General features: G+C 42.0%; 1 protein-coding gene across 1 annotated transcript in view; it reads right to left on the bottom strand.

Annotated features, from left to right (window-relative positions):
* Positions 1-15,926, bottom strand: part of LOC144499221 (voltage-dependent calcium channel subunit alpha-2/delta-4-like) — a 422,353-nt gene that overhangs the window by 271,840 nt on the left and 134,587 nt on the right. Inside the window, exons 18-22 of the mRNA XM_078221339.1 lie at positions 14,265-14,351; positions 9,852-9,923; positions 7,181-7,242; positions 4,443-4,510; positions 1,629-1,674 (exon numbers count right to left, since the gene is read on the bottom strand). Of these exons, the coding sequence (XP_078077465.1) occupies positions 1,629-1,674; positions 4,443-4,510; positions 7,181-7,242; positions 9,852-9,923; positions 14,265-14,351 (335 nt within the window). The remainder of the gene's footprint in view (positions 1-1,628; positions 1,675-4,442; positions 4,511-7,180; positions 7,243-9,851; positions 9,924-14,264; positions 14,352-15,926) is intronic.

Below are 15,926 nucleotides of genomic sequence, written 5' to 3'. Positions count from 1 at the left end.
ATTAAAGGTGTTACAACAACCCCATTGAATGCAAGATCTGGATTATGAGAAAACCCTGATTATGGAAGTTCATGAGAAAACCTTGATTATGGAAGTTCATTCTTTCATGTGATCTGGCCATCAATGTTGTTATCCACTCCTAATTACCCTTAAACTAAGTGACCTACTGGGCTATTTCATAGAATCCCTATAGTGCAGAAGGAGGCCATTCGGCCTATCAAGTCTGCACCAATTCTCTGACAGAGGATATTGCCCAGGCCCTCTCCTCTGCCCTATCCCCGCAATCCCATACATTCATCATGGCTAATCCATCTAGCCTACACATTTTGAGACACTAATGGGACAATTTACCATGGCCAGTCCACCTAATCTGCACATTTTTGGACTGTGGGAGGAAACCGGAGGACCTGAAGGAAACCCACACAGACACTGGGAGAATGTGCAAACTCCACACAGTCACCCAAGGCCAGAATTGAACCTGGGTCCCTGGCGCTGTGAGGTAGCAGTGCTAACCAGTAAGCCACTGTGCCCCTAGAGGGAAGTTAAGGGTCAGCCACAATGCTATGGATCTGAAATCACATGCAGGACAAAGTAAAGATGACAGATTTCCCTCCTTAAAGTACATCAGTGAGCCAGATGGGCTTTTACGACAAATCAATGAGAATTTCATTATCATTTTTACTGAGATGAGCTTTATATTCCAGATTTTGAACTTAAACTCCACTGTTGCCGTGGTGAGATTTGAACACTTGACAGCAGAGCATTAGCCTGGGCCTTTGGATTACTATTTCAGTGACATCACCACTATGCCATTATCTCTTTGATATTGGAGCTATCCGGCTATCCAAGCTGTTGTTCACATAAAGTTACCTCTTTTTAATTACTTAATAAAAGTGCACTCCAAACTATTATTTATTGTCTGCAAGATATTAAACCTCAAGTTAATTAAACAATGAATTAAATAGCTTCATATGTTAACCAAATTAGCACAATTAGCATTGTTGTCTCTAAGAGAGAAGGTTGTGAATTCAAGTCACTCTCCAGGCAATTGATCACAAAATATGACACTCCGGTGCAGTACTAAGGGAGTGCTCACTATTAAAGGCATTATCTTTCCAATGAACTGTTAAACTGTGGCCCCAACTCCACTCTCGGATTGATGTATAAGATCCTATGACACTATTTTGAAGTAAAGAAATAAAATCCCTGGTGTCGTGATCAATTCTTACTCCTCAATCAACATTGAAAAGCATTGATCTGGTCATTATCACATTGTATTATGTGGTGCTTGCTGTGTGCAAATTGGCTGCTGTATTTCTTACATTACGTTAAAATGTTTCAGAACATTCTGAGCTTGTGAAAGTCTCTCTTTTCTTTTCCTACTTAGAACATGTGTACCAATCACAAATGAACAATAGAATGGCAAAGGCAAAATACTGTGGATGCTTGAATCTGAAACAAAAACAGCAAATGCTAGAAAATCTCAGCAGGTCTGGCAGCATCTGTGGAGAGAGCGTAGAGCTAATGTTTCGAGTCGGGATGACTCTTCATCAGAGCTGGCAGCCCATTTGGCTGACATCTCATTGTACGAATGTAGGTCTTGCAGCATATAGTCAATACCGACTTACCATTCATTTGCAATTGTCAAGTCAGGCTGGACTAAATCGTGCAACCCTGAAATTTAAAATAAAAATTAATTAGCGATTCAAAATTACTTCATGTTCCTTTCTTGAAAGAGCCACAAACTACTGTTATATTGGGGGAAGATTGAGAATATAGAATCACATGAAGATGTAATAAAATACTCAAAAGATTACAGGTAAGTTATTGGGGACTGATTGATGCCTTCCCTTCATCATGCACTCATCTGATGCAGATAGCCTTCTTTGAAGTAGACGGAAACTCCAAATAAAGTCTCCTGGTAGCTGTATGAAAGGTGAAGGCTTGGGGTTATCAAGATTTGGCCTAATTCCAAGTCCAATTCCTTGTTCATGCAATGTACTCCAGCTGGGCCAACAGTGGAAGTGTTCTGGAAAGATCATCGATGTTCAGCCCTTGTCTGTTCTAATAAACTATAAAATAACACTTATTATTTTACAAGAAACAGACCTGTAGAGGTTTAGAGAAGATAAATTAGGAAGAATGAGATGTACTTGAAAGAAGAATATACAAGAACTAGCTTAATGCTTTCAGTAAAAGAATGTAGGTAGCTGGATTATTTGAAGAAGTTGAGAGAACAGAAATGGAGAAAGATTAAGTGAATAGTTTAAAAAATTGACATCAAAAATAAACACAGGCTATTTGAAAGATTAAGAAAGAGCCTTCAGAAAGATATAAGATTTTGGTTCAATTAAAGGAACTTTAAAACAATGGTCACAACAGCTAATTTAGAAGGGTAAGAAATGTTTTCGAACAGGTATGTGATTTCAGGATCTTAGTCAAAATAAACGCAGACCCACAGGCCTGTTGCCATTTTACACTTAATTGAGTGTTGATTGGCAGCAGGCAGGAATTCCGATGGATGTCCCACCTTGGGGAGCTGTCGACCAATCCCTCCAGGCACAGCCCTGCAGTGGTTGGAAGATGTATTGCAGCGCCATACCTGAGATTATGTCCCAGGGCTGTACCTCAGGTAGGTACTGGGATCTCAGGGAGGGGAAGGTAGGGGATGTCTTGGGTGGTTGGGAGGGGCCAGATCTTGGTGCTGTGCTGAAGCTACCAGCTCCCTGAGGGAAGGCTGTGCCCAGGCTTCAGGGGCCTTCCAATTGATGTGCTCCCCCGCCCCCTCCCCCAACCTCCTCCTCTTCCCACCTAAAATTGAGGCTGGGCAGGAAAAGGCCATTGAGTGGCCACGTAAGAGTCATAATAGGGGCATGGGCAAGCTTCTTGTCTGAAGCCCTGACCATCCCACTGTAAAATCGCATCGGGATTAGGGTAGGCAGGATCCTGGAGGGAATCCGGTCCATGTAATTTTATCACAACCCCTTGCCTCACAATCTGCCAGGTAATCAACTGTAATCAACTAGCACATCTGGCTGTTCTCATAGAAAGATGGAATTCAACTCTCTGCTGATATGCTTTATGTTCTCCCATTACACTTTCAACTGCTTGGGTTCACTTGTACTTTGTATATCACCCAGTGTACTGTCTTCCTATTTATAGCATAAATCCCTGACCTAATGGTGCTTGAACAATGAGATGCAATGATATAGTATCAGGTGAGTAGCTGGGATGGATCCACGAATCAATCCTCATTCTGCCATACATGTAAAGTCAAGATCTTGGCATTCTCATTGTAGAGCTGTCTTGGGTAAGTAGCATGGTGCTGTAGATGCTTGTTAGCTTATATGTCAGTGCTTGCAGGAGGATCAACAATGAATTTTGCAGCAAGCTTCTTTGGCTTAAAAGCCTCTGCTTCCCTATTCCCGGACTCCATTTGGGAAATACTGTCTTCATATTTGCAGAAACCCTGCTCAAATGGAATTAACTTGTGAATTACAGCAGGTCACTCCTGCAATTGTAGTGAGCAAGCCCTATTCTGCCTATGCCACTTTTGAAGGTGACTACCATCAGACTTGGGAGGAAAGATATGTGTAGTATGTAGGACATTCAATGAAAACAATGACAGCGGTTTCATAGGCACACATTCAACCTTGGAGCTCGGTTTCATATCTCATGAACTTCAAAGGACACATCAATTTGTTGAGAATGAACACTTAAAGTATTCTTCCTATTAAATAAGCAGCATCAGTCACAAAGTATAACAAACCATCAAAAACAATGGTATCAAGCATTTGGATACACCACCTTTTCAGTTCACCTAGCTGAGTTCAACTTCAGCCTAGACTGAGAAGAAGAAAGCTTCCATTATCTGCCATCTGTACCTAAGGTAGTCCCCAATTTTTGTGCCTTTCTGTTTATACAACTCCCACGTATAACTCCAGGTAGTTGCTCATACATCGCAACGACCACACTTCAGGGAGCTAAGGACTAAACTAGGGAAGGGTACGCCACGGTTTTGAGACACCCACCTCCTGAGTGTAGGAGGAATGTCGTGGCAGAGTTTGCAGACCGAGACAATATGCTAACTATCTAGCCACCTGGGCATAGTAGCAAGGCTTTGTTGCAAGCTCTGCTCTTTGATCTGGATGCATCGGTTAATGCAGGCCTTCATCGTCAGACATCTAAATTTGTCTTGCCACTGGACTCAGATGTGGGAGGCAGAGAAGGTAGCCAGATTTATTTAAATCAGTCTCATGTGTAGGTAACATGTTTTTCTTATTCCATACGTAAATAACCATTGGAAGAACTCCACTTTACTGAAGTTGAGTTATTTATTCAATGTACTGTTTTTTTAATATCAGGACCTCTGTAACAGGTCTCAGAGTGCTAATGGTGCATGATCCAATGTTAATTCACTTTAACAGGTAATGCATTCCTACCTTCTTCCACAGATACATTTCCAATGAATAGAGATTCACCATGTCCTCTCGTAAGAACAATACACAGGCTGAAAAGAAAATAATTAAATTATAAAAGTTATTATATAAGTATAATTTGTCAGTACCTTTATTATGAGCTGTATATGTTTCTGTTTGCACTCAGGGCATGCAGAAGGTACTTTAAAATAAGCCACTGGCTACAAAAGTCCTGCCATTCCACTCTGTGGTGAAATAGGGATGATTTTGGGTGCAGTGACAGCATCCCTACTTCAAGTCCAGAAGTTCTGGATTCGAGTCCCATTTCAGGACTTGATGGCTATGAAATGTGCATTCATAATGTGGCCAAACAGGTTGATTATCAGCCTGTAAATCCTTTCAATATGCCTGATGGCAATCATTAAGAGTGGGAGAGTTTCCTGATCAGCTACACTGCAGGAGGCAACAGCAAATCACTGCAATACTTTGCCAAGCATAATCATGGACCAATCCAATGGAGTCCATGGTTACCAATGCCCTCTTAGGTCATGTACCTGAAGAAGGTGAAGTGAAAATAGAGAAAATTGGAAACTGTCAACATCTGTGGAGAAAACAGACACTGTTTTGACAAAGGGCTTACGGCAAATGTCAATGTTTCTGTTTGTTCACAAATATTGCTCTTCCTGTGAGCATTTTTTGGGGTTGATAGGAACTGTCCTGCCAGGTAGGAAATGGGCAACAGCAGGCAGGCTGTTCATCGGGAACATTTAAAATCAACCGGTCTTTCTTTCCTTTAGATTTCCAGGTTTGGGAGCATTTCAATTTTCATCATTGTAGAACAACAACAGCTATAACTTGTACTTGTACGGTGCCTTTAATGTAACAAACTGTCCAAGGTTTTTCACAGGAAGACAAAAAAATGACTCCAAAGCCATATAAGGAGATTTTGGGTAAGATAATCAAAGCTTAGTCAAGAAGATAGATTTTAGGGATTGTCTTAAAGGAGGAAAGTGAGGTGGGGAGGTGAAGTGGTGTAGGGAAGGAATTTCAGTGCTTAGGTCCAAGGGAACTGAAGGCTCATTGAAAATACATGGTTTCAGTAGGATGTCCAGTTGCCAGGAGCTACACAGATCAAAAGAACGAAAGCTTTCTCACAAAATCTGTACCCTCAACGTATGTTCCTATGAGAAATAATGTACACTCTATATGGCTAAAAAGCTTCCACTTGAATAGATTTTTTTAGTAGTTTTGATTATAAACTCTTAAACATGTTCTGGGATTTTCCGGCCTGGGGCAGTGTGTCAGAGCAACTGATCCGGTAAGCCAGCCAAAAATCTACTAACTTAGGTGGGACAAGAGATGAGGCTGGAAAATCCTGCCTCATGGATAATGGGCTTCGACACCTGTCAGATATTCAGCTGACTAAAATAAATTGCTTTTTGCTTTGCAAATGCTATTATACTGGTAAACTCTCTGCCTTTGACGTTTCTTTGAGATTCTGAGCATTCCCTGGAGAAACAGTTCTGAATTTGTGCATGTAAACACAGAAATGAGGCAGTGAGGAATTCCTATCTCAGTGACCTAATTTATTTTCTCTGTGTGATAAAATGTCGCTTTGAGTGACCTTCAATAAAGTTAGAATGGCATTAGGCATTGTGCCCAAGTTTCTTATGTCAGAAAAGTATGAGAGGAAAAAGCAGCAAGAAAGACTTGATTAGAGACTCAACATCACCTCCACACCCCAAGCTCAAATTTCTTAGTTGGGGAGACTAGAATCTGAGGGCACAGCCTCAGAATAAAGGGACGACCCTTTAGAACTGAGATGAGGAGGAATTTCATCAGCCAGAGGGTGATGAATCTATGGAATTCATTGCCACAGAAGGCTGTGGAGGCCAGGTCATTGAATATACTTAAGAGATAGCTAGGTTCTTGTTTGGTAAGAGGAATCAAAGGTTATGGAGGAAAGTGGGAGAATGGGGTTGAGAAACTTATCAGCCATGATTGAAAGGTGGAGCAGACTCGATGGACCAAATGGCCTAATTCTGCTTCTATATCTTATGGTTTTAGTTGCCATTTCCACCAACATCCACACTCCCTCCTCCCTCTGACCACTATCTGTTGGCTCTTACTCGCTGAAGATAAATGGCAATCAGGACATGGGACCAGGCTTCAGTTCTCTTCCAGATCTCCAATTGTTGAAAACCATTGCTTACTGGTGAAATTACCAACCACTTGGTTTAGGATGAAGCTATCAATTAACATTTTGTTTGATACCTTGGGACTTTTTGACCCAGTAATCTGGCTTCCCACCTTTTCAGGTGTTCCCATTGCTGCACTCCTATGATTTTCCTTGGAGAGCCCCTTCTTGATGATAATACACCTGCCAGGAGGAGGTTCTCTATGCCAATTCAACAAATCAGGGTTATGGGGTTGGAGCAGTGCTAAAACGTGGGAAAGACATCTCTATGTCTTTTAGGTCCCTCAATGACACACCACCTTAGTCAGTGATGGGCCCACATTATTTTCATTTCTTTAGCCAGTTTAAGCTAAAATTATCGCTTTATTTATAAACTGAAAATACGTTTGAGATGTCTGGACAGTGGTACAGTGCAATAAACTTCCTTGTTTGTTCTTTGCTTTAGATTCATTCACCCAATTAATAAATATTACTTTCCACAGATCACCTGATGTGCATCCTTTGATTTCATAAGATGCCTTTTCTAGAAATTAACAGAAGCACAAAGGGGAAAGCAGAATGTCACCTGAAAGGCGTGTCATCAATATGTGTGTAGAAATAGTCATTGGTTAGAAACAAGACACGTTTCTGCAAGTTCAAAAAGAGAAAGATTTAGAATTAGTATGAATTAAATATTCTTGCAGAGAATTAAGATACACAGTCAGTTTATATCTGGGGATATATGCAGAAAGCTTTGCCAAACAACACTTTCACAATATGCAGATACCTTGATATGTGTGTCAAGCATGTGTTCCTCTTATCCTTGCTTAACTAACATACAAAACTAATCTTGTATGCAGCTAAAGTGACAACCCCACACACTCGGGTGAAATAAGTCCTGTCAATCCTAAGCCACAACTTGGTTCTGTTGATCAACTAGTGACAATCTACCTTGCAGTTGAGATAAATGGTGTGAATTTGGCATTGAAGTAACACAAACTTTCCATGGACATGCAATGGAATTTTGGACTGCATTAATCTCATGCACCAACACTGGATATGCTAGTCAGCAATGAGTATAGAGACCTTGTGGTTATTGGTCTGGGTTAGGAATGGTTGAGAGTTCAATCCCACCATGGAGAGTTGTGAAATTTAACTTAATCAATCTGCTAATCTGTAGACTTGCACAAGAAAATGGAAATAAAAGCTGTCAATTTTTATGAAAGCTCACCAATGTCCTTCAGGGGAGGGAACCAGCCATCCTACCTAGATTGATCTACACATCCATTCCTACTCTTAAAAGAAAAACCTCTTCTACATATGCTGGAATGCTGTTATAAGCTCCAAAACAACAAATGGATAATGGATTTGTCGTCAAACCATCCTATCATTTTTCACTCACACTGTTTGGATGTTGGATTTGACTCTTGCAATTTATAATTACATTTGACCTCCTCGTTCATTGGCATTGAGTGACATTGAGATTGAAGACTGTCAAGTACCTGCAACGGATCTATATAAACCGGTAATTTAATGTAATGGTCCCATCTCGTGCATTGCATGCCAAAGTAACTTCGACCAATCCCAATTAAATATCAAAATCAATCATCTGATTCCATTACAACCTGGTGACAGTTACTTCATATCCCACACAAAGTCACAAATGTTAGAGGACATCTTCTGTAATTAAAAGCCCGTTGTCTCAACCTCTACTGATAATCAATCTCCAGCAATTGCTCTGGTATAGCATCCATTTTAAGTTCCCAAAGTTCCACTAACTAAACAGCAGGGAGACAGCTCATTTATCACTGTGATACCATCGATGTAACCGTAAAGGTGGAAAAAACTTTGGATGTCTGGAAAAATCAAAAAGATCTGTTCTGCTGCAAGCACCATTATTGTGGTCAATCGTTCCTGATTCTATGCATATATTACCAAAAGGCAGAATAATGAAGCAGTTCTTTGTTTTGGTACCTGATAAAGTAATAGCCAGTGTGTGTCTGCAGTTCATAATCATAGCTGGGGTTGTTAATTCATGAAGTGAGCAGAGGAGTGGGCAAACTAAATGAAGAACCTGCCTCACCAACTGGGCAATTACAGAAAAATATTGGTAGAGGTTTGAGAGCAAGACATTGAGGTGGCCTGCCAGCAATCTAAGGAATCAGAAAGGTTCAGAAAAAGAGTAGAGACTCGCAGATAAAAAGATGGAGTGTGTTTATGCCAGTGATAACAATCCACTATGGGATAAGAAAAAGGATAAGAAATTGATTTTAGACCTTTAATCCTTGATTGAACCACATTTTAGATGATAAACTTAAAATTATGTTTGCATGGCTTGCTGCAACTGCAAAGTATAAAAACAGAATTTCACATAATTAGGGACTGTAATTAATGTACTACCACAGTATTTACAACCCTATAGTCGCTTAAAAGAGACATATGTACAAACCCAGCAGAGAAGAAAAGCATGCTGGTGTGAAGAGACCAGCAGGGAGAACAGTGTCCAATTTTCAGTCATTGGGGTGGATCTTTTGTTGAGGAGATGAAGGAAAGAAATTCAGGATTGTTTAGCACAGAGAGAAAAGACCATCTAGTGCCATGCTGAGGGCGGTGGGAGGTAGCTGAAGCTCGTGGGTGCCAACTCCACAAGCCCCATGATCCACAATACAATAGAGACAGAAGTTTACTAGCTTGACCAAGATGGAAAAGCTAAGTGTGCAGTCCACTTCACTAAAGAATTCAATGCTAGCACCTTGACCATCATTTCCTTGTAATAGTCCATGTTGTTGTGCTGCTTGTTTTGATGTGAAGTATCTATGCTCACTACCATAGGAGTGCCAACCAGAGTCAGTTTCTTCCCAAACTTGCCTCCTTTTCACTGATTTTCTGATTATGCACAGACTTACTATTCAGGTCAGGACTTTCAGTGTATGAGATCATTAGCTGTTAATTATATGTTTGCAATTCAATTTTCTCATAAGATAATCTTTCGATCTTAGTTGTTCTATGGTTGGGCAAGGAGAAAGCTTGCACTTTAACACAAGTTGGGAGAGAAGTAATTCACCCTCAATTGATGTGAGATATGAAATATTCTTGTATGAAATTGTGAATTGACAGGGTAGCTTGACAGAAATAAATAAAATAAAAGGCCCACTAAAACCTAGCTAGAGAATGGAAGTGCACTAATTCTTTCCAAAGGGTGAAAAGTAGTGAGTATAACACAAAAAGAACATGACAAATATAAATATATATCTTACCCCTTGATCGACTGGTACTTTCACATTCATTGACATTGTCCCGGTCTCACCTTTCACCATAGCCGTTCTGAGCTACACATGGAAAGAAAATTGCAGTCAAGTGTAATACTTCCAGAACCAACTTTGCAAGCTCCTTAAGCCTGTAAATATTACACAAGGAATAGTTGTAACATAATTTGCATAAAACCTGCCTCTTGTGAATGGTTTGTGTGGTTTTAAGTGGCATTTCGTCAGTTGGTCCACTTGAGATGGGTGCCATCATTGTCCTGAAGGACACAACTGTGCAGTGAAACTCATGATGTGGAGATGTCGGCGTTGGACTGGGGCAAGCACAGCAAGAAGTCTCACAACACCAGGTTAAAGTCTAACAGGTTTATTTGGTAGCACAAGCCACAAGCTTTCGGAGCCTTAAGCTCCTTCTTCAGGTGAGTGGGAGCCGTGTTCACAAACAGGGCATATAAAGACACAAATTCAATTTACAAAATAATGGTTGGAATGGGAGTTTTTACAGGTAATCAAGTCTTAAAGGTACAGACAATGTGAGTGGAGAGAAGGTTAAGCACAGGTTAAAGAGATGTGCATTGTCTGCAGCCAGGACAGTTAATGAGATTTTGCAAGCCCAGGCAAGTCGTGGGGGTTACAGATGGTGTGACCCTCTCTCCACTCACATTGGTTGGGAAGAGGCAAAATACAGGGAAGGAGAAGAGGCAGCAAAAATTTCCAACTGATTGGGAGGAGGGGAAATGGAAGACAGAGGGAAAGAAAAACTTTACAAGGGTGTGGGAGTGGAGGGGTAACAATGGCAAGCTGGGGGGAGACCAAGGAGTTGAAAGCTGGAGCCCAACAAGGGAGACTGAAAGGCTGACAAACACTGGGGTGAATAAATCCCACATGTATGAATGGGGGGCGGGGGGGGCGGGATACACAAAGATTCTAGAATAGGGTATTTTAGAGTGGCATGAGAGGGATGGGTCACACAGAGACTCATGGACAGGGGAGGGTTGTGGAGGGAGAAAGTGTAGTCTTCAGTGTGAAGGCATTAGTAAGCTCATTGGAAGTCAAAGTCCTAGGTCTGGGACTAACAGGTTGGAATCAGAGAGTAGAGACAATCCTGGGGCTCTGTGGACCTCACAGTCAAGAGTAAGAGATTTGAGACAGTCATGGGAGGCACAAGCCAATTCTGCAGTGCTATTCATGGTGGCCACACACTGTATTCCCACTCCAGAGGCGGCAAGGGCAATGTGTTCATATGGGATAGTGCACAGCTTGGTTTGCAGGACATTTTCACAATCGCGGTCCATGGGTTTGTCTGTCTCAATACTGGGCTGCAGATGGAATGATAATGGTTATGGGAGGCATCTGCTGCCGATATATCAGGAACACATAATAAAAGGGGAGGGCTCAGTAGGTCACCATGTGTACAGCCTCTCGAAGGGAAGGTAAAGGTCATGTGGGGCATGGGCATGTCACAAGTGATGGGCTCAGGGGGAGGAATGTTGATCACAGTATTACTAGAGAAGGCTGGAGAAAAGCAGGAGGGAGCTCGACCTTCACATTGTGAGTTTCCAAGTAGATTTCTGGGGTGTGGACAATGAGAGAGGGAGCATCGAGGCTGGTCTCAAATAGTGGAGAACCACCACCTTGCACTATCAAAGTTATGGTGCAGTTATAAATCAAAAGTACAAGTGAATCTGTGCAGGAGAGGTCTGAGGCAGTGTGGTAGTATCACGCTCCTACCCTAAGGTGTCCTTTCCGGGGGCACCCTCATACTTGTTGGTACCATAAGAGAAAACTGGAGTCTGACCTGGAGGTTGACATCACATAAATGTGAACATCATAGAGGGAGACTATCACTGAGTAGAAGGATGGATAAACCTTGAAATAAGAGGATTCAAATGTACCTAATCACAACCCCTTCAGTTGACCAGGTCATTCACATGAGCTTGAAATGTATTAACAAATTGTTTGCACACCCATGACCCAAAAGTTATTTCAATATTTGTTCACTTTTGTAACCCTATCACTACGCCTGGGTGCAGCCCCAACATCTGCAGCAGAGGTGGAGAGGCAGCCGAGTAACTGTCACATCCTGATGGCCTCTTGTAGCCAGAAGTCTGCAGAGCCCTGACCTGAAAAGGATTTCCTGCTCGAGGGCAGATACACCTTCCTCAGCCTGATCAGCTGGAGTGAATGGGGTCACAAGCAGCAGGGACTCCCTTGGAGTGTTTTGAGTGGAGGCCTTTGGGGTGTCCCACACCTGTTGTTGCATCTCCAACATTGGGTTGATGGCCACCCTCAGACACTCATCAACTGACTCAGACTGAGTAGCTGGCTGGTCTCCAGCAGCCATTTGAACCTCAGCTGTCACTACCTCCAACTGCTGCAGGGATGCGTCAGTGAGGTGTTCTCCAATAGCTGAGCCTGAGCCTAATCTGGATCTATGCCCCAGTGCCTTTGTACTGATTGTAATGTCCTAACTACATTAAGGGTTGTGAATTTGAAACAAAATGAAAATATATGATTTGCACACATAGATTTAAACTAACAACAGCAGAATTATTTAAGGAGCTTTTTGCCTGTACAGAGTAGAAAATGAAACTAAAATATCAATCAATCACTCAGTGGCTAATCAGCTACTCGAGGAACCCTGTAACCCTGTATCGAAAAGGGGGTAGGTCTGCTGAGAGTTACCTCCTGTCCTTGTTGTGATACCCTCTGTCCCCCACAATCCCCATCCCACAAAACGCTTCCCACAATGGGTTGCCCCCAGCCTGGCTCGCTCCTCACTCCTGGACTTCTGCTGTTGTTCTGTTGTTGCAGCCACAGCCACCACCTTCCTGGTGACACTGGGGAGCAAAAGAGCAGCTGGTCCCTGATTGGTCAGCAGCTTTAACTGGGACAGATTTCCATCCTCAGGGTATTTGATATCACAGAAGACTTGGCAGTGGCCAATTAAATGTCTGAAAGGCACTTCATACTGATGGGCTTTCTTGGGGGAGGTAACTGGGTTCTCTCAGTGGCTCTCCAGCCACCACGGCTTCAAAAGTCAAATATTGCCTACTCAGTCATTTTGAATATACATTGCCTAAACAGCTTAGCAAGGAGTTTCAAGTCACACTGCCTTTTTAAAAAAATGTTCCAGGTACTTTATAATCATTATAAAATCACTAAATAGTCATAATGCTAATGATGATATAACCATATCAATTTTGTGCAGGCAAGGTAATGTTTGCAAGGTTTATTTATCAGTGTCACAAGTAGGCTTACATTAACACTGCAGTGAAGTTACTGTGAAAATCCCTTAGTCGCCACACTCTAGCACCTGTTCGGGTACGCTGAGGGAGAATTTTATCATGGCCAATGCACCTAACCTGCACATCTTTGGACTGTGGGAGGAAACCAGACCACCCAGAGGAAACCAGCGCAGGCACGGGGAGACTGTGCAGATTCCGCACAGACAGTGACCCAAGCCGGGAATCGAATTGGGTCCCTGGTGCTGTGGGGCAGCAGTACAAACTACTGTAGCACTGAATATGAATAACTTGCCTTAAAGTGCCTGATATTTGTAAATGTTATCATAAAGAATAAAAATGAAAACAGGCTGGAGCGCGTAGTGAAATTTAAGGGTTAAGAAATTTAGTGCATAAGCAGTGTCCCAAAATCAAAACAGTCAAAGGAGTCTATTGAGACATTATGCCCATGGTGGTGGCAAGGTTTAAATACAATCATTCGCAACCTGTTGATGTTCTTGGTGTATTTTTGCCCCATAACACTTAATCAATAGAATTATTTAAAATAAGTGCAACAATGTGCATTTATAAAGCAGCTTTAAACATCTCATAGGAATATAATTGGACAAAAATTAACAGAGTCTAAGGAAGAGATATTAGACAGATGACTGGCTGTTTGTTTTAAGAAATAAATTTTAAGGAGGATCTTAAGGAGGATCTTAAGGGAGGAGAGATAGAAAGGTTTAAGGAGGAAAATCTGAAATTTAGGGACTAGATGGCTGAAAGCGAGGTTGCCACAGAGAAGACAGTGGGGACTGCAGAGGAGTCACAAGTTGGAAAGGTGCAGATTTCTTGTAAGGCTGTAGGGCTGGAAGAGGTTACAGAGATTGGGAGAAATCATTGAGGCACAAGTATGATGACTTATATTTGAGACATTTCTGGACTAAGAGTTGCTGGGTGAGCAGGGCTTGGCATGTGTTCGAACACAAGCAGCAGAATTTTGGATGAGCTTATTTGGAGATGTAATATGGGAGGCCAGCAGGGAGAAAATTGCAGTAATAAACTTTTAAGGTAACAAAAACATAGATGAGAGTTTCATCAGCAGATAAGCTGAGGCGAAGACGGCCAGTGTTATAGAAGTGGAATAGAATAAAGAAAAATAAAAAAACAAAAAATAACTCACAATCTCGTCTGTGTCTTCCCATTCTACCTCCGAGACATCCACACTGTTATAATTTGGCTTTGGCTTCATTTTTTTTCCATCTTTATACTGCAATTAATAAGAATGAATCAAAATAGATCCAGAGACCAAGAACAGACAGGTTTTATAGCAGTACCAAGCACAATATATTGGAACTCAAATACACTTTTGCACAGTAGGACATGGTTTCTCTCTCACAATCCACTTCATAGTAAATACTCAAACCCACCACTTGTTGTCTGGGTTTGGAAGGGAGGAGAAAAGCGCTGAGTCAGGTCAAACATTCTCCAAAGGGAGCAAGTGAAAATTATCCAAGTCACTTTAGCAACTCTCCTGGTAGATTACAGAACACGACTGACAAGGACTTGAGCCTATCAGTGAAAGATTGTCCTCATGAGCATCCATTTTGGGATGTCACAATTGTCCTTACAATGCCAAACAGGCTGTAGAATTGGCAGACTTACAGGGTCAATTGCACTGAATACAATATTGGTAATGGCATTAGTGTGCTTGAAGTTAACATCTGCCAGAAGAGCAGGCATTTCGCGGTGTACAACATTGGTGTGAATCTGTATGGCCATTTCAGAGCTCAATGATACAGCTAATACCTTCTGTTTCCCTCACACAACTGAACATGCATTAAGCAGTAGAATGGCCATCCCCAGCAGTACAATTTAAATGGATTATCAACTACTTACAGGTTAGTTGAGGGTTGATTTCTTCTGTCCATTGCTATGATTCTGCGTTTGGTATTTATTGTAGCTGTTTCATGTTGCAAAAACTTAGAGGACATAGGGTAACAGGTGCTGAAGGGCTTTTTTGACAACTTCAAGGCTTGTGCACAAACCAGTTGTTCCCAGAAGTGAATGCACTAATCACAATTCCCTTTGGAATACTATATTACTTGGTGAATAAATAGAGATCATGCAGAATATGACAAGGTGCTAGAAGAGTGAAGAGGAAAGACAGAAGGACTCTCAGCAGGAGAACATTTCTGCACAGGGTGTTCAAGGAGCAATTCTCCCACCTGAACTTTGGTGAGAAACATTGGCCAGAATTTATTGCCCTGACTGGTGGTGATTTTGAATGTGGGCAGAAGGGGGTGCATTTAATCAGGCAGGAGGGTATGGGATATGGACCTCACCACCTCGACCCTGATTAAGTCACGGGTGGGAAAGCTTATGGATGGCCTTCCATCCAGACACTTCTTAAAATTCATTTATGGGATGCTGGTGTCACTGGTAGGTCAGCATTTATTGTCTGTCCTAATTGCCCTGGAGAATGTAACAATATGCTGTCTTCTTGAACCACTGCAGTCCATGCAGTGGCAACACCCACAGTGCTGTTACATGGGGAGTTCCAGGATTTTGACCCAGAACAGTGAAGGAACAGCGATATAGTTCCAAATCAGAATGGTGTATGACTTGGAAGGGAACTTGCAGCTGGTGGCGTTCCCATACATCTCCTGCCGTTGTCCCATTAGGAGGTACAGGTCACGGATTTGGATGGTGCAGTCAAAGGAGCCCAAGTGAGTTGTTGCAGTGCATCTAGTAGATGGTGCATACCGCCAACGCTGTGCATCAAGTGATCTACGGTGTTCTAATCAAGTGGGCTGCGTTGTCCTGGATGGTGTTGAGCTTCTTC

This window comes from Mustelus asterias, chromosome 9, assembly GCF_964213995.1.
Source record: "Mustelus asterias chromosome 9, sMusAst1.hap1.1, whole genome shotgun sequence".
Lineage (NCBI taxonomy): Eukaryota > Metazoa > Chordata > Chondrichthyes > Carcharhiniformes > Triakidae > Mustelus > Mustelus asterias.
Note: the sequence above shows the minus strand (reverse complement) of the source record. Positions and strands in the feature narration are given on the sequence as shown.